The sequence below is a fragment of the Bombyx mori genome, chromosome 20 (assembly GCF_030269925.1).
Source record: "Bombyx mori chromosome 20, ASM3026992v2".
In the NCBI taxonomy this organism is placed as follows: Eukaryota; Metazoa; Arthropoda; class Insecta; order Lepidoptera; family Bombycidae; genus Bombyx; species Bombyx mori.
Window position 1 is genome coordinate 12,518,621 of NC_085126.1, and position 18,867 is coordinate 12,537,487.

General features: G+C 42.8%; 3 protein-coding genes across 9 annotated transcripts in view; 1 reads left to right on the forward strand and 2 right to left on the reverse strand.

Annotated features, from left to right (window-relative positions):
• Positions 1-1,666, reverse strand: part of LOC101739226 (low-density lipoprotein receptor-related protein 1) — a 69,881-nt gene extending 68,215 nt beyond the window's left edge. For 3 of the 4 annotated variants that reach the window (XM_062674460.1, XM_062674458.1, XM_062674457.1), the window contains exon 1: positions 1,257-1,665. In XM_062674460.1, coding sequence (XP_062530444.1) covers positions 1,257-1,377 — 121 coding nt within the window. In that variant the 5' untranslated portion in view covers positions 1,378-1,665. Of the gene's footprint in view, positions 1-1,256 lie in introns of all 4 variants that reach the window. The other variant, XM_062674459.1, reaches the window with a different exon arrangement.
• Positions 1,667-10,729: 9,063 nt separating this feature from the next.
• Positions 10,730-12,677, forward strand: LOC101737774 (NADH dehydrogenase [ubiquinone] 1 beta subcomplex subunit 3). 4 transcript variants are annotated; one of them, XM_004927271.5, is made up of 3 exons: positions 10,730-10,889; positions 11,060-11,191; positions 12,450-12,677. In XM_004927271.5, the coding sequence occupies exons 2-3, from the start codon at positions 11,061-11,063 to the stop codon at positions 12,622-12,624; spliced, it is 306 nt and encodes a 101-aa protein (XP_004927328.1). In that variant the 5' UTR covers positions 10,730-10,889; position 11,060; the 3' UTR covers positions 12,625-12,677. The 4 variants fall into 4 exon arrangements, with proteins under 4 accessions (XP_004927328.1, XP_004927327.1, XP_062530447.1 ...); XM_004927270.5 differs by having other exon boundaries at positions 10,749-10,909; XM_062674463.1 differs by having other exon boundaries at positions 10,762-10,876.
• An 834-nt stretch (positions 12,678-13,511) lies between these two features.
• On the reverse strand, positions 13,512-17,149 carry LOC692969 (mRNA export protein; the record flags this gene model as incomplete). The annotated part of the gene is given in 7 exon segments (NM_001046808.1): positions 13,512-13,759; positions 13,980-14,462; positions 14,538-14,609; positions 15,069-15,164; positions 16,080-16,157; positions 16,480-16,572; positions 16,851-17,149. Coding segments are annotated over 7 exon segments (1,062 nt in total). The 3' UTR covers positions 13,512-13,672.
• Between the last annotated feature and the right edge of the window lie 1,718 nt (positions 17,150-18,867).

Consider the following 18,867-nt stretch of genomic DNA (forward strand, 5'->3'; position numbering starts at 1 on the left):
TTCGTTAAATGAAATACTCAAAAACCTAATTTGTGTCTCTGTTGGTGGACGTAGTGATACAATTACTTTTATTATTACAAAATGATTATTTTCCCGATGCTTTTATTCATATTTGGTTGTGGAAATCGTTTAAATAAGTATAAGCTTATTGTGTAAAAAGGCTTTGAAGGGTTAGATAGGAGTCATAGGTAGTGGGTTCGATTCCCACATCGAGCAAACATTAGTGTGTGTGGTGATCAGGTTTGTTTGCGCTTTGTTTGGGTATTTATTATCTATATAAATATGTATATAATTAAACGTGTATGTAAGTATCTGGTTCGCTTGACTCGGGGAATCGTAATTTGGAGCCGGGTAACCGTGCGTGATTTATTCGCGGTTTTTATTATCGTTAATATTATATTGAAATGTTAAACTTAGACTTCGCGTTTCAGGCTAGGCCCTGACCACCGCGTCCATGTCTGTGGATGTCAGTGACCACTTATCATCCTGAAATATTGTCTGCCTATAATAAAGGCACAAAAAAAATGTAAATCGATAGATAATCTAACAAGGGTGCTATAAAATGGAATTGACAAATATTACCATTTGATTGCATCGCCGGGTAAACTAGCTCAGGTCTACTTGATGTTAAGAGGCAACCAGAGCCGGTAGACTTCACTACGCGGACGCCGTCCTCCCTCCATGAGACACGAGGTCTAAGTCCCAAGTACAACTGCCTGCCATCCCACGCGACCGGAACACATTGCTTCGCGGAAAAAATAGTCGGGGTGGTGGTACCTACCCGTGCGGGCGCACAAGCCGTCCCACCAGTAGTTATGCAAATTGTAATTTGGCGAGATTAATTTGCTTGCAAGATGTTATTCCTTGATCGTGGAAGATATTCACGAACATGATTGAAGAACGCATTAGTTTCTAGACCTCCTATCCTTTAGGGCACGTTCATATTACGTGATAAATGATCGTTTGTACAAATTCACTTCCTAATTATTTTCTGAGAGATTTTATCGTACTAGTGTTTATGAGTGGCTTTCTGTAAGTAAGAGTTATTTATTATTGTATTCTTGGTACTATATTATGTTTTCAACAGGTAGATAGCTTGGCCCGTCGCGACGGGGCGGCGCTCTGTCATGCCACTGACCCTTCACTACATGATGTACCTGCAGTGTTATAAACTTTTCTTTCAGCTGAGAACAAATGGTACTGAAGGACCCGGTCAGCACTGTTATTTTACCATGACTTCGTTTGAAATCACTCACCTGCGACTGGTGTTGAGCTTCGGGCCTCGACGCTCTCAGACTGCGCCGCTGCTTCCAGGCCAGACGAAGGACACAAAAGTATAGTGCAAACTACCCAGGCCACTCGGAGAGGTGGCATCATTCCAGATCTAATTCACACAAACGGACACAAGCATTGCGTGGAAACAAAGCTCTCTCTCGTATTAAAGCTCAACTAATCCTGGATTGTTCATTGTGCTAAAAGATACTCGATAATTTCGCGCACATACATGAACCGGTATGTAACGGTGACAAAAATATCTCATTGAAAGTTAAGCTCAATTCAAAACAAAAACTAACACTCCGATAGTACGAATATAGCAAACAAAAGCTCCAGCAAGCGACGGCCGGCAGCCTTCTACTAATTCACCTATTCACCCACAGATAATACATCGCAGTCGCACAGCGCACTACACCCGGTGACGAGCCGAAGCTAGCCGACCGGCGCCGAACGCACGCTCGCGGCATACTGTGACACTTGTTTCCTTCTAACACAGGCAATTCCGCGTATGTCAGACGAAACAAACGCTTGAACCGCTGTTAAATATTGTAAGCTTTGAAAGTTGAAGCTGCATTATCACTTTGAATCAAATCACCACGGTTCGCCTCGCTGTTGATCGAAAATGTTGAGAGCTTCTGATATTAGATGGGTAGTATTGGTTTTCTTTGTCCAGAAGGTACCTGATTTTTCTCGATAGTTTAAGTTATTTAGAATATAAGTTATTAATACATAGCTTAGCATACATATTATGCTAAATTATATATATGCCAAAGTTTTTACATATTTATATCATTACTTTGTATTTAAATAGATTTGTGCATTAAAGTTTAATTGGATGTACTTATTTTTGAAGGTCTATTTGGGGAATATACGACAAAGGGAAGATCTTCCACCGAGCGGGTGACATTGCTCGGTAGACCGACGGTCCGAATGTTGTTGTTCGGAACTTGCATATATGCACTTTATCTTGAAAATGTCGTAAGCGAGATTCAGGCATCTGTCAAATATCTTGCGTTGTATGATGGCTATCCGCCACATCACTCCCCTCCGAGACTGGAGGTCGTGTCATATTTAGTTAGCGTTGTCCGTGCTGAGATTAGCTTGCAAGGGCCAGTGCTGCTCGAAGCCTGCGGTGAGTCGAGACTGAGCTTGAATGCTGCGTGCGTGTCGCCAGTGCTGATCGAAGTTTGCAGTGAGTCGAAACTGAGCTGAATGCTGCGTGATTGTCGCCAGTGCTGCTCGAAGTCTGCGGTGGGTCGAGACAGAGCTTGAATGTTGCGTGCGTGTCGTGCGTAGTCCATGTGATGCAGAGCTGCCACGCCGGAGATGTGTGACCCCAAGCGTTGATGATCCTGTCGTGGGCTGCGATGAACTGTAGCGGCGTGATGAGGCAGTGAAGTTGCATGCCGTAGGACCAGGAAGCGCGGTGAGTCGGCTGCGATGGTCCTGTTGACGCTGCGATGCTGGCTTGCTGTGGGACGACTGTTGATGACTTTGTTTTTATCTGCAAGAATGCTTTGGGGGTTGATGCTTCCCGCTTCCGTAGGTTTAACCCGCGATCCCCTACAAGTAACCCCTGGGTGGTGCTAAACGGGAGCCGAAAACACAATCGGTGGTAGGACCTAGTCCGACTGGCTGGCGACCACCCTCCAACTAGAGTCTGCCGCCAAATAGCCTAGCTGTGTTCCGGCATGTGGGTTGGAGAGCCAGTTCTATTCCTTTCCTTTCCTCCTCCTTGTTGGGGGTGAATCTTGGTGATACTTGGAACATGCAGAGCAAACGTGCGCGCAAGTCCGCGGGGCGTGGGTTGCTGACGGGGGTATAGGGAGACCCAGTGAAACGGTGCCTGCCGCCGCCCGCCGGTCAGTAGGGGACCTGAACCTGGGTGTCACAACTAAACTCCGCCCCAGGAAGCTGTCCCGCCAACCGGTGTAAAATCCTGTCATGCGGTCGTCGTGCCGGAGTCGGAGACCGGAGTGGATCCCGGCGATCGTATGCAGGGTGGACTGGGGGCCCTTCCATGCCCTGCGTCAGCTTCTCGCGCACCCCCGGATCGAGTGTTCATTGTGCCCTGCGCTTTATTCAGGTATTGCCTTGATCTCACCTCTAGCATCCTACCTCTCCAAATCCTTACTCTCCAACTAAAATTATCTATCATGAAAGTCGACAAAAGAAAAAGAGTTTTTTCGGCGGATCCCCATTCCACGTTTAATGTGGATTTCAGCAATGTCAGGGGCCTACACAGTAACCTTGACGCCGTACATCACCACCTTGAGACGGCGCAGCCTGCCCTCTTTTTCCTGACTGAGACGCAGATATCTGCCCCGGATGATACGTCGTACCTCGGATACCCCGGCTACGCATTGGAGCACACCTTCCTGCGTAAAGCCGGGGTGTGCGTGTTTATCCGGGAAGATGTCTGCTGTCGTCGGCTTCGGGGCCTCGAGCAACGGGACCTGTCCCTCTTGTGGCTACGCGTGGACTATGGGGGCTGTACCCGAGTCTACGCTTGCCTGTACAGGTCTCACAGCAGTGATGCGGGGTCAGCTCTGTTTGAGCATGTACAAGAGGGGACTGACCGCGTGCTTGAGCAGTACCCATCTGCGGAGGTGGTGGTCCTTGGTGACTTTAACGCTCATCACCAGGAGTGGTTGGGGTCCAGAACCACTGACCTCCCGGGTCGGGCTGCCTACGATTTCGCCTTGTCCTACGGCCTCTCTCAACTGGTGACACAGCCCACCCGTGTCCCAGACATTGAGGGGCACGAGCCTTCTTTGTTGGACCTTCTGCTGACCACTCACCCAGCTGGATACAGTGTGGTGGTCGACGCTCCACTCGGATCGTCTGATCACTGCCTTATCCGTGCTGCCATACCACTCTCTCGTCCTAGTCGTCGAACGACGACCGGGTTTCGAAGAGTTTGGCGGTACAGGTCAGCAGACTGGGATGGAATGCGTGAATTTTACGCATCCTACCCATGGGGGCGGCTCTGCTTTTCCTCCGATGATCCTGACGTCTGTGCGGACCGACTTAAAGACGTGGTGCTTCAGGGAATGGAATTATTCATTCCTTCTTCTGAGGTGCCCGTTGGGGGTCGCAGCAAACCCTGGTATAATAAAGCCAGTAGGGATGCTGCACGCCTCAAGCGGTCTGCATACGTGGCATTTAATGTTGCTAGGAGATGCCGGGATCCTGATATCTCGGAGAAAAGGCGGAAATTTAACGCCGCCTCTAGGTCCTATAAGAAGGCTATTGCCAAGGCGAAGTCGGAGCACGTTGCCAGAATTGGCGAGCGACTGAATAGCTATCCCTCTGGGAGCCGTGCTTTCTGGTCGCTGGCTAAGGCTGCAGAAGGTAACTTCTGCAGGTCTAGCCTTCCACCACTGCGTAAGTCCAATGACAGTCTGGCTCATAGTGCGAAGGAGAAGGCTGACCTTCTGGTCAAGCTCTTTGCCTCATACTCGACTTTGGATGACGGAGGAGCCACGCCGCCCAACATCTTCCGGTGTGACAGCTCCATGCCTGAGATTCGCATCACACAGCGTGCGGTCAGACAGGAGCTTCGGTTTCTTGATGTCCATAAGTCGAGTGGGCCAGATTGCATCCCCGCAGTGGTTCTAAAAACATGCGCCCCTGAGTTGACACCCGCGCTAACGCGTCTATATCGCCTCTCGTACAATACCAACAGGGTTCCGTCTTCATGGAAGACTGCTCATGTCCACCCTATCCCCAAAAAGGGTGACCGGTCGGACCCCTCGAATTACAGACCTATCGCGATAACTTCCTTGCTTTCCAAGGTGATGGAGCGAATCATAAACATCCAACTTCTTAAGTATCTTGAGGATCGCCAGCTGATCAGTGACCGGCAGTACGGTTTCCGTCATGGTCGCTCAGCTGGCGATCTTCTTGTATACCTCACACATAAATGGGCTGAAGCCTTGGAAAGCAAGGGCGAGGCTCTCGCTGTGAGCCTTGATATCGCGAAGGCCTTCGACAGGGTCTGGCATAGGGCACTTCTATCGAAGCTTCCAGCATACGGGATCCCTGAGGGACTCTGCAAGTGGATCGCTAGCTTTTTGGATGGACGGAGCATCACAGTTGTCGTCGACGGCTGCTGCTCCGATACCATGACCATCAACGCTGGTGTTCCACAAGGTTCGGTGCTCTCCCCCACGCTTTTCATACTGCATATCAATGACATGCTGTCTATTGATGGCATGCATTGCTATGCGGATGATAGCACGGGGGATGCGCGATATATCGGCCATCAGAGTCTCTCTCGAAGCGTTGTACACGAGAGGCGATTAAAACTTGTGTCTGAAGTGGAGAACTCTCTGGGGCGGGTCTCCAAGTGGGGTGAACTGAATTCAGTTCAGTTTAACCCATTGAAGACACAGGTTTGCGCGTTCACTGCGAAGAAGGACCCTTTTGTCATGGCGCCGGAATTCCAAGGAGTATCCCTGCAGCTTTCCGCGAGTATCGGGATTCTGGGGGTCGATATTTCGAGCGATGTCCAGTTTCGGAGTCATTTGGAAGGTAAAGCCAAATTGGCCTCTAAAATGTTGGGAGTTCTCAACAGAGCGAAGCGGTATTTCACGCCTGGACAGAGACTTGCGCTTTATAAGGCGCAGGTCCGACCTCGCGTGGAGTACTGCTCTCACCTCTGGGCCGGGGCTCCCAAATACCAGCTACTTCCATTTGACTCCATACAGAAACGGGCTGTTCGGATGGTCGATAGTCCTGCTCTCGCGGATCGCTTGGAACCTTTGGGTCTACGGAGGGACTTCGGTTCTCTCTGTGTTTTATACCGCATGGTCCATGGGGAATGCTCTGAGGAATTATTCGAGATGATTCCCTCATCTCCTTTTTATCATCGCACCTCCCGCCATCGGAGCAGAGTTCATCCATATTATCTGGAACCGCTGCGTTCATCGACAGTGCGTTTCCAAAGATCTTTTTTGCCACGTACCATCCGGCTTTGGAATGAACTCCCCTCCACGGTGTTTTCCGAGCGCTATGACATGTCCTTCTTCAAACGAGGCTTGCGGAGAGTACTTTATGGTAGGCAGCGGCTTAGCTCTGCCTCTGGCATTGCTGACGTCCATGAGCGACGGTGACCACTTACCATCAGGTGGGCCGTATGCTCGTCTGCCTACAAAGGCAATAAAAAAAAAAAAAAAAAAAAAAAAAAAAAAAATAAAATGTGCCACAAAGTGTATAAAATAGAAGAGCAATATAGGAAAAGTGATCATGTGACGGACACGGTGACTGAAGAATTTATTATTCATGTTGGTGATGCTCCGACCGATAGTGATGAAGATCGCATATCGGATACCGAATATGCAGATGATTTCAATCATGACACATATGATGATGATGAAGATGAAGTTCCTACCGCTAATACTAGCCATTTTGAAGAAAGTGATGTGATGGACGGTGTGTCATTTATGAGTGCTTAACAAAATATATTTTTTAATTCGTGTATGTTCTGTTATGATTAAAACAACATCAGCATATTATTTATAATCTGTATTTATTTATTGCATTCTAATTTAATCTACTTAATATATACCTAGTCAGGTCATAAGTATTGTCACACAGTAAAAACTTTTCTTTTAGAATGCTGGCCACAAAAAAGTTTATTGAATTCGAATTTCGAATTGTTCATGAAAATAAAAATGTATACTTTTAGAATTTTACTCATTTTTAAATATGGAGTGGACGCTTAAAGAAAACCGTGTTGCAGTTATTGCGTTGCATCGTTGCGGTTACGCGCCAATTCAAATTTTTAACATACTGAAAAATTTGAATATATCCAAAAGATTCGTTTATCGTACCATCAAACGATACAATGAAGACTCTAGTGTAGATGACAGGTCAAGAAGTGGTCGCCCTCGGTCTGTTAGGACTCCAGCAGTGATAAAAGCTGTGAAGGCGCGAATTCAAAGAAATCCCAAACGTAAGCAGAAACTGTTGGCCCTTCAGATGGGGTTAAGCAGAACCACGGTGAAAAGGGTGTTAAATGAAGACTTAGGGCTTCGGGCATATCGAAGAAAAACAGGACATCGTTTGAATGCTCGTCTAATGGACCTAAGACTGAAGAGATGCCGCGCTTTGTTGAAGCGGTACGCGGGAAAAAAATATCGGGAAATTCTTTTTTCGGATGAAAAAATGTTTACCGTAGAAGAGAGCTACAACAAACAAAATGATAAGGTGTACGCACACAGTAGTGAAGAAGCGAGCAACCGTATTCCGCGTGTCCAACGAGGTCATTTTCCATCCTCGCTCATGGTATGGTTGGGAGTTTCTTATTGGGGCTTAACAGAGGTACATTTTTGTGAGAAAGGTGTAAAAACGAATGCAGTTGTGTATCAAAATACAGTCCTGACGAACCTTGTGGAACCTGTTTCTCATACCATGTTCAATAACAGGCACTGGGTATTCCAACAAGATTCGGCGCCAGCTCATAGAGCGAAGAGCACACAAGACTGGCTCGCGGCGCGTGAAATCGACTTCATCCGGCACGAAGACTGGCCCTCCTCCAGTCCAGATTTGAATCCGTTAGATTACAAGATATGGCAACACTTGGAGGAAAAGGCGTGCTCAAAGCCTCATCCCAATTTGGAGTCACTCAAGACATCCTTGATTAAGGCAGCCGCCGATATTGACATGGACCTCGTTCGTGCTGCGATAGACGACTGGCCGCGCAGATTGAAGGCCTGTATTCAAAATCACGGAGCTCATTTTGAATAAACTTTAGTGTCATAAGAATCTATGTTTTGTTAAGTTCATTTTGGTATATGAATGGTTACATAATGAATGAACATGTGACAGAATTTATGACCTGACTAGGTATAATATTATAATATTATACCTAGTCAGGTCATAAATTCTGTCACATGTTTATTGAAACAAGTTTATTACAACATAGATTCTTATGACACTAAAGTTTATTCAAAATGACCTCCGTGATTTTGAATACAGGCCTTCAATCTGCGCGGCCAGTCGTCTATCGCAGCACGAACGAGGTCCATGTCAATATCGGCGGCTGCCTTAATCAAGGATGTCTTGAGTGACTCCAAATTGGGATGAGGCTTTGAGCACGCCTTTTCCTCTAAGTGTTGCCATATCTTGTAATCTAACGGATTCAAATCTGGACTGGAGGAGGGCCAGTCTTCGTACCGGATGAAGTCGATTTCACGCGCCGCCAGCCAGTCTTGTGTGCTCTTCGCTCTATGAGCTGGCGCCGAATCTTGTTGGAATACCCAGTGCTTGTTATTGAACATGGTATGAGAAACAGGTTCCACAAGGTTCGTCAGGACTGTATTTTGATTTCCCAATTTGATAGCATTCGTTTTTACACCTTTCTCACAAAAATGTACCTCTGTTAAGCCCCAATAAGAAACTCCCAACCATACCATGAGCGAGGATGGAAAATGACCTCGTTGGACACGCGGAATACGGTTGCTCGCTTCTTCACTACTGTGTCCGTACACCTTATCATTTTGTTTGTTGTAGCTCTCTTCTACGGTAAAAATTTTTTCATCCGAAAAAAGAATTTCCCGATATTTTTTTCCCGCGTACCGCTTCAACAAAGTGCGGCATCTCTTCAGTCTCAGGTCCATTAGACGAGCATTCAAACGATATCCTGTTTTTCTTCGATATACCCGAAGCCCTAAGTCTTCGTTTAACACCCTTTTCACCGTGGTTCTGCTTAACCCCATCTGAAGGGCCAACAGTTTCTGCTTACGTTTGGGATTTCTTTGAATTCGCGCCTTCGCAGCTTTTATCACTGCTGGAGTCCTAACAGACCGAGGGCGACCACTTCTTGACCTGTCATCTACACTAGAGTCTTCATTGTATCGTTTGATGGTACGATAAACCGAATATTTTGGTTATATTCAAATTTTTCAGTATGTTAAAAATTTGAATTGGCGCGTAACCGCAACGATGCAACGCAATAACTGCAACACGGTCTTCTTTAAGCGTCCACTCCATATTTAAAAATGAGTAAAATTCTAAAAGTATACATTTTTATTTTCATGAACAATTCGAAATTCGAATTCAATAAACTTTTTTGTGGCCAGCATTCTAAAAGAAAAGTTTTTACTGTGTGACAATACTTATGACCTGACTAGATATAATATACAAAACAGAATGTACTGATAACCTTTTGGAAGTCGGTTAAAAATAAGGTTATTTTTGACTATAGAAACCACGGGCAAAATTATTTTTTTTTTTTTTTTATTGCTTAGTTGAGTGGACGAGCTCACAGCCCACCTGGTGTTAAGTGGTTACTGGAGCCCATAGACATCTACAACGTAAATGCGCCACCCACCTTGAGATATAAGTTCTAAGGTCTCAATTATAGTTACAACGGCTGCCCCACCCTTCAAACCGAAACGCATTACTGCTTCACGGCAGAAATAGGCAGGGTGGTGGTACCTACCCGTGCGGACTCACAAGAGGTCCTACCACCAGTAATTACGCAAATTATAATCTAATACATTTTAAATCCAAAACTGAACGAAGTTAATTTAATTATAAAAAAATATTTTACATAATACATGAGTGGGCCATTTATTTTGACGCTATGTGTACAAAGCGCAGACGGCTCTCCACTCTTTTGTCGAGAGCTCAAGACTCGTGCCGATTACTATAATTTTATTTCCTGCGTTTTGTAAAGAATAAGGAAAAAAAAAATTTTTGTTCGAGTTTGTCTTTTGAAGATTACTTATGCGTACATAAATAAAGTACCAACAAAACAAGCTATAATTCATAGTGTTTACCAAGGGAAATATACGATGTAGGTTGAATTAATATCTTCTACAAGTACAAATTTAATTTCTTGTACATTTACACAAAATCGATAGGTGTATAAAATATCCTTCAATTACTATCTATATTTAATTAAAAACATGTTTTACTATATAACCACTTTATTAACATCGAAATAAGATAGAGTAGAGACCCCAGGAAAGAACGACCTTAACCAATTTGATAACCAGGTAAAAATTATTTTTTACCAAATAAATTATGTTCGTGAGCGTGGGTTGCCGTAAAAATAAGTTCGTGGATATGATTAGTTAAAATTATGAATAAAAAATATTTATTTCAAATTTGCCTGTATTGGTCGCCACGTCACGGTCTATGGTTGACTCATTGGACTTTTCGTCCTAATCGACGAGAACGGTGACCAAACATGTAACAAAGGTGATTTATTAACTGTTTAGTATTTGTGAAAGTGCACAAATGTGGAAAAAATAACAAAGCCGCTGAACGTAGCTTCGCGAGATCTTTCAAAAAGTCCACTGAAAAAGTCTCACTATTTAACCACCATTTTACTGAAATTATATTTCATCCCATATCCCATCTTATTTCATTTGATTTAATTTCACGCCAATTGATTAATGTTTCAAATTAATCAACTTCATTTCATTTCGCTCCATATTATTTTTTCACAAAAAAGACAATGATTAGGCTGTATGGTACGATACATTTGCCTTTCCAATTAGAAAAATAGAACTAACTACTACTGTCATACCGTTGTCAATTTTTAAAAGAAAATCCTCTTCGCTAATAATTGTATGCGAAGTAAATGGTAATCTTTTGAGGTAAACAAATAATAGTAAACGTACGTGAAATAAGTTTAAATTATTATGTAAGAATATGCTCAGTAACATTTATTTGTAAACATACATTCTGTAGCATAGCATGTTATGTAATAAATTAAGAGGTTATCTGGTTATTATGATGAAGATAAAGGGTTGTTTTCTATGTGCAGAATGGGTGGTCACGGACATGGGCCCCCGTACACAGTGCCTCACTACTCCCAGTTTACTGTCAAAGGTATCCCACAACTGGATGAGCTTGAAAAGGCCTTAGCTGTTAAAGGACTTAAAGATCCATGGATCAGGTAATCAATTACATTTTTTCACTGTAGGTATCAACGTAATTCGTCTATAAGTCATGGATTATAAGCAGCTCCTGACTAGCTGATTCCAGTTATAATGAAGAGTAAAAAAAAGTGTGATATTGGCTGTAAGGCCTTTTGTTAGCAATCAAATATTAACATCAAATAGTGTGATTGCTTCCATATTTTTAAGTTATGGTCTGTTTATATGGGCTGTACTTGCTCAACGCAACAAACAATTATCTCATAAAGCCACTTAGTGCAGAACTCACAAGTAATTTATATGCCAGTAGTATCTAGTGTATGCCAATTTATATTACTATTATGATAGATGGTTTTATTATATCCTCTAGCCTAGCTTTAAAACAGATATAAATTCTGTTCAGTAAAGTTATTGTTGGAAAGCTCTCATTTAATTTGAACAGATAAATATTAATATTATTACAAAGTAAAGTATAATTGTTTTGAGTTATAGTTACCTAAAAGGAAGAGATGCCTAATATACTCATAAAGAACAATGTAACTATGCCATATTTTATGCATATTTTTGCATATTTTATATAGAAGGTCCCAATTTTCCTAATGAAACACATACTTAAGACATTCATAGTGCATTAGGGTATGTTAACTTATAAACATCACAAAACATATATAATTTCCATGACTGTTCTGACTATTGTGATCCTGCACGGTGTTGTGTATACCAGCACCTTACCTACTTGAGACAGACATTATACAATATTCAACCTCAACTCTCTAGATGTGTGGATGTGTTTAGGTTGTGATTTCAATTGGCTTTGTCTACTATCTCTGTCCATCCATGCAACACCAAAGGGGCTGTTAACTTTTTTATCCAGTTAAAGAATCAATAAATGTAAAAGTATGTAATTAATAATAAGTACACTAACTTAGCACTAAAATAAATATAAAAATTATGTATAAACTACAAAGTTTTAAGGCTTTACTCTAAAATTAATTATGACATTTAATCTTAATGGGAATACATGAAGCGGGTGCAAGAAATATACTAAAAAATCTGAGAATAATTAAATTGTTTATGTATGCTTTAATAAAATATGACAAATCACAGATGATCACCTGGCCTGGCCTCATACCATGACTTATTGTACTATAGGAACCAGAAACCAAACAATTCAATGGTTGCGTGCATTGGAAAACAAACCCATGACCCTCAGCCCAGCAGCCAGCGGCACTAATTACCACATAACCAAGTCTGTTATTAATCTATTGTATGTTTCAGAAATGAGGCTTGGAGATATCACCCTGGATTTGGCACTCGCTGGCAGAGAGCCAGAAAATTCTTCTTTAGAGGATTTCCCATTGGACTGGGACTCACAGTAATCACAGTGGCTCTGGATAAATTTATGGGAGGGGGTGAACATGGGCATGGTCACGGGCACGAGGGAGAGCATTGACTTTGTTGTGAATTGTTTACATCATTGTAGTTGAAATAAAATAGAATTACTTATTGACTGGTTTAATTGTCTGTAGAACTTGATTCAAACTTTGTAAGAGTCAATGGCATTAAAATGCAAAATTTCACTACTCATTTCTATTGGTTTTGTTTATAAAATATCCTTACGCTTTAGAGATAAAATATTAATTCACTTCCGACGCCACTCCTAGTATCTCGTCTCGATTAAGGCGCGGAACACCACACCAGCCATCAATCTTTGGCCTGCCCTGATCCGATGGTAGATTTTGCGAATCACTACTCTTGCTAGGGCTAGTGTTAACGATTCTTTTAGGCTGAGCCTGTGAGATCACCTACCGGTCCGCGCGTAGTTGTAATAGCCCTGTATGCTACCGACGATTAGGTACGAAAAAATAATAATTGAAATATACCACACAACCTTCTATGAAAAAAGATATCAACTTTTCACAAAGCCTTATTCCACACGTGCAATGCTGCTAGCAATTGATAGGACTCTGTCGCGCGCCACGTTTAGCAAGTCTACAGTACTGGGCAACCCGCCTTAGTGTCAACAGTTGTAACTGCAATTTCAAATTAATCAGATAAAAGTTTTTGGAATTTTTTTATTCCTTAGACCGATGATAGATCTCCTAGCCCATCGTTACGTGATTATTCGATCCCAATCCAGAAGTAGCAGTATGTATAGTCACGAGGCAATTACAGCGGTCTAACTAGAGCAAGCGTCCTGCGTCACTATACGAACGTCTAATGACGTCACTCTTCCGCTCTGCACCAACCGTCTCGTGGTGACGGATACGGAAGCACATCATCACATAATAGGCATTAACAATAATATCTATTTGGTGGTTTAATAAAAAAAAACATAGGTACCAGTGCTTCACAGTAACTTTTAATCAGCATATTAATGTAAGTTTCCCGTCTGCAGACACAATCAGTCGTTGACATTCCCAGCGCAGTACATTGCGCGTTGTCTGTGGGCTGCTGGGGGCGCTCGGCGCCGGCCGGGGGTGGAGGAGTCAATAGTGGGGTTATTGTGTCGGACGCGCTTTGAGTTCTTCGTAAGATGCTCGCAAGTAAATGAACGTCTTCTTATTGGGGTTGTAGTGCTCGTGACCCTGAGGGATATAATTCTTGTTGGTAGATTCTTTCTCGTGAGCTACATTGCGTAATAAATCAGCGGATCTCACTTGAAATGTGAATTAATTAAATTGTTCGTTAACATTTAGGTTATATTGTTGTATCAGTGGCGCGGAATGTTCAGTCCGGTCACTTTATACCGTGTCCGTATGAATAAGCTACAGAGAGACGAACGACAATCATAAGTAGACATCTCACCTTAGACCAGTCATACCCGACTGCATAGGCAAAGATCTGGCCGCTGTGGTTGAAGGCACACTTGGTGAGGGACTGGTCCAGGAGCTCGGTGCTCTTGAGCTTGGTTCTGGCGTCTTTGTCCCAGAAGGAGAAGGAGCCGTCGGAGCCGACGGTGGCGAGCGTGCCGTGCACCGGGTGGAAGGCGATGTCGTTGACGGCGTAGATGTCCTGGTAGCCGCCCACCGCTCCCGTGGTCCGGTGGCACTTGAACGTGAAGTTGTCCTTGGGGTTGGTCGGGTTCACGTACTGGATGGCCACGCGGCCCTCCACGCTGCCCAGCGCGAAGCCCGTCGGCTGCTTGCTCTTCTTGTCCTTGAAGATGGAGACGCAGCGGTGCTGGTGCTTCAGCGGCGACTCGATGCGCTTGAACTCGGCGGGCTTGCCCTCCAGCGTGTACATGCAGATGCCGCGGTCTGCCGTGCCGACCACCGCCATCGGGTACTCCTGCAGGTCATCATAATATTAAAGCACTTCGTTCTACCCTGAAGCTAAATGAAAAAACCACCAAAATGAACTTACCACATCAGCACAGTACGCTCTCTCTGTTAGATTGAGGGTCATGCTCGGAACTGCAGTGCGCGTGTCCCAGAACTGAACGACAAGTGACTTTTGTTAAATGAACGAGATCGATGAATGAACCTTAAGATTAGTGACGATTGAGTAATGTTTGAAAAATAACTGAATGTTCTTGTTTAATGTCTTCAGTGCGAGTTTTTAACGTTCTCGATAGCGTAAAAGTTAACTCAAATTTGTATGCAGTAGGAACAGCGCCCCTAGCGGCAAATGTAGGCAAACGTTACAACTCCATACTTTGAGTTAACTGTTACGCCATCGAGAACCTTAAAACATCGAACTAGGCACACTGGTCAGGCTCCTCGGAACTGGGGTGTCTGTCAATAGTTTTGCTTGGGTACTTGGAGCCGGTCCAGTGCATGAGAGCTCTGTGCCTGTCTGTAGACGAGGGCATGGAGGTGCTAACTACTGCCCGCGGGTTACTTGATCGTTTTTGGTAACGGAATTATTTTAATCAACAATGTGTTTGCAGGTTACCTTTAGAGTTTTATCCCAGGAGGTGGTCATGAGGCACGTGTAGTTGGGCGCTTTGATCCAGTGGCAAGTCTTCACTGGAGCGTCGTGCGCCGCTACCTATGTACCAAGTAGACATCATATACTTTGTCGCTTATACGGGCGGACGAGCTCACGGCCCACCTGCTGTTAACTGGTTACCAGAGCCCATAGACAGCACGACGTGAATGCTGCCACCCTCCTTCAGACATGAGGTCAAGTCTCCATTGTAGACAGTATGCTGACTATCCCACGGTTCAAACTGGCAGCAGTCAGGTAGGTATATACGTGTGCGAGCTCGCAAAGCGCCCCGCCCACAGTGGTTACACGAAGTTATTGATTAGTTTTGGAAATCAACACGGATTATAACAAGTACGTAGGTATTTCGTTCAACATTTGTGACTGGCCGGTGGGATTCGAACGCCAGCACAGTCGCACCCCTCGCGCTCACCTCCAGGCTAAGCTCTACTTCACGACGATCTCAACACTCATTCTCACGTGTGGCAATCACTAGTGTCACAAGCAGGAGTGTGTGTCTGATATCTGCCATTTAATATCTATGTATTTACATAATAGCTCTTTACCTACGAAGTTGTCGTTTTACAATATATACTGACATCTGGAGCGTAAATTATGATGGGCTGGCAATCCATGCTAAATTCAAGTGAATTTCATTTTCAAAAATGTGTTAATGATTAGTGTTTTCTTTTCACTACATTCGTATCTTGTTCACCAATATGGACACGACACAAATACGAGTAATTATGGACTACCATACACAGTACAAGGATTCTTGCTTGGAGAGTGATTACTGTGTGATTTGTGCCTTATTATTTATTTATTTATTTATCTTTAATGCAAATTGAACCGCAACATACTGTCTCAATAGATATAGACAATAGTTAATAACTATAGTGTACTATCACATCACTCCACCACTTATCAACAGGTGGGCCATGAGCTGGCCTTCTACATGAATAAAGTGGAAGCAATCACCTGCATCGTTTGGTTGGCTGCTAAGTCCCAACACTTCACACTTTTGTCTGTTGAAGCCATAAAAACCTTCGTCCCATCCTTAAACAAAACATTTGGTAGTTATAGTGCATTTTGAATAAATTCTACATATTTATCTATCTTTGTACCTGACAGTGCTGTGACGTATATTACTTCAGATGTTGTTATGTCACCCTACTGGATGTAAAAGGATTACACTATGAGTTTTTAGAATTGTAAATGAGGTTTAGAAACTTTATTGTAAAGTATAATAGCAGGCTCACCCTTCTAACTTGAAGGTGTTACTGCTTTGCAACAAAATTATGTAGGGTAGTGTTTCATTGAATTACAAATTACCTTGAATGTATACTATTACAAGCAATAGGACTGTAATTTTGCTTACATCATGCCAGGCGACATCTAGGACCGGTCCATCCATAGGCTGTGCAGCCTTAGGCACTGTTTTCCCCGAAGTTTCCACTTCCCAACATCTCACCTGGAAAAGCAATTATTCTCATAGTTTTAAACTTGAAAACCTGGTGTTAAGTGGTCAGTGGTGGTGGAGTCCATAGACATGAACAACGTAAATGCTGCCATCCACCTTGACACATAAGTTCTAAGTCTCCGTTTTTACAGTACAACGGCTGCCCTACTATATTGTAATTGGTATTAGTTCTACAATATGTACCAAATGACATTATAGTTTATAAACACTTCCAGAAACAATTAAGCAATAGTTAGCAATCGGCTCAATGAACTATTATTGGTAGTTACTTGGCAGTCCCAGCTGCCAGCGATCAGGAAGGTGTGCAGAGTGACGGAGGGCGGCGAGAACTCGAGGGCCGACACGGTGTCATCGGGCGGCGAGGAAACCTCCACGTCCTTGTTGGGGTTGTTCGAGCCCGTGCTAATCTGACTACCGAACATTGTACTCTTCTACAAACCAACAATTTACTCTTACAAATTTGTTTGAATAACACAAGAAAAACGATAATTTTGTATCTGCAATGTTTAGTTATTATAGATAAATAAATGTATTTAGAATTTTGTACTCTATAAATACACAAGAAGAAAATTGGTAGGTTTAATGTTGTTTTGTTTACACTTATACTTTAAGGTTATGTTTCCTTCTTTTTTTTAAGGGATTTTATGACCTGGTAACTGAGACCTTTAAGTCATGTCTTATTTTAATTTATATTCATATTTTTATGAAAAATGATATTATGGAGTGAAATGAAATGAAAATGATTAATATGAGACATTAATCAACTGGGATGAAATTAAATGAAATGAAATAGGATGAAATATAATCTCAGTAAAATGGTGGTCATTTATTGAGATTTTTTTCAGTGGACTTTTTGGAGGATCGCGAGAAGTTACGTCCAGCGGTTTTGTTTCATTTTCCCACATTTGTGCACTTTCACAGATATTAAACAGTTAATAAACCAACGTTATTACACATTTAAACCTGAAGAAACACTAAATAGAGAAAATAAAACAAATCACACAACTTCACTCCTCGCGTTCCAAGATCGTGGTATTTTGAATGTCAAGGATCTGCATAACCAAGAACTATACAACTGTAGGGAATATTTCCTTAAGGTAATCGTGTATATGTATCGGGATGTCGTTACAGTTGATAAGGGACTAACTCCACTATCCTTAGCTAACGTGAATTGGAAGAGGCCGAAGGTAGAGAGTATTTCGGATCGCATAACCGTATGGAGGAGCAAGGAGTTACACGGTAGGTTCTACCGGGCTCTCACAGGGCCTGATGTAGACCAATTAACTTTCGTGGCCCGGTTATAATTCAGTAACCTCTTTGGAGAAACTGAAGGTTTTATCTTTGCAATTATGTACGAAGTTATCATGACGAATAGCTCTCGGAAATATATACTAAAGGATGGGACGGTCGACATTTGTCGGGCATGCCACCGTCCGGGAGAGTCTATTAAACAAATTGCTTCCGGCTGCTCTCGTTTTCTTAACGGCGAGGACTTGCATAGACATAAAAAAGTGGACAGGATTATCCATCAACAACTTGCTCCGAAATATGGTTTTCTTGATTCTGCTCTACCTTATTATCAATACCAACCGTAACCAATTCCTAAAAATTGTCATGTTACACTCTCCAAGGACCAATCTATTATCACGGATAGGTACATTGTTGCCATTAAGCCTGATATTGTGATAATAAATCGGTCTGCGCGTCGAGCAGTATCACTATTCCTCATGACAAGATTCCTCGAGAAGGTAGAAAAGGATAAATTAATAAAATATTTAGAACTGACCCACGAGACTACCGCCGTGTGGGATGTTGATTCAATCATCATTGTTCCAATAGTTGTGTCGGTATGTACATGTTTTGATAGCGAAAAGTTTCGATCAACACCTTAAGAAACTTTCGTTATCCAGCTGGGTTAGGGGCCTGATACAGAAGGCAGTTATCTTCGCTACTACCCGACTTGTGAAGAGATTTCTCATTCTGTAGTCTTAACCACTGCTGTCTCGTGTCCTAGAAATCGCCATCGGCGGCGGCGGTAATCTATTGTTACACAGTGTTTTTTTTATTGTATTTTTGATATCTTATTTAAAAAAAGATTGTATAATTAATAAGATTTTAAATAAATATTTTAGAATAATAACCAAAACCTTTAGTAATTTCTTTTATTTTAAACATCAAATAGTTATATCCATTCTGCAATAGTAAAATTAGATAACAACTTTACACCACTAAGTCTAATTGATACAGATATCCAATTTAAAACACCACAAATCCACACAAAAATAT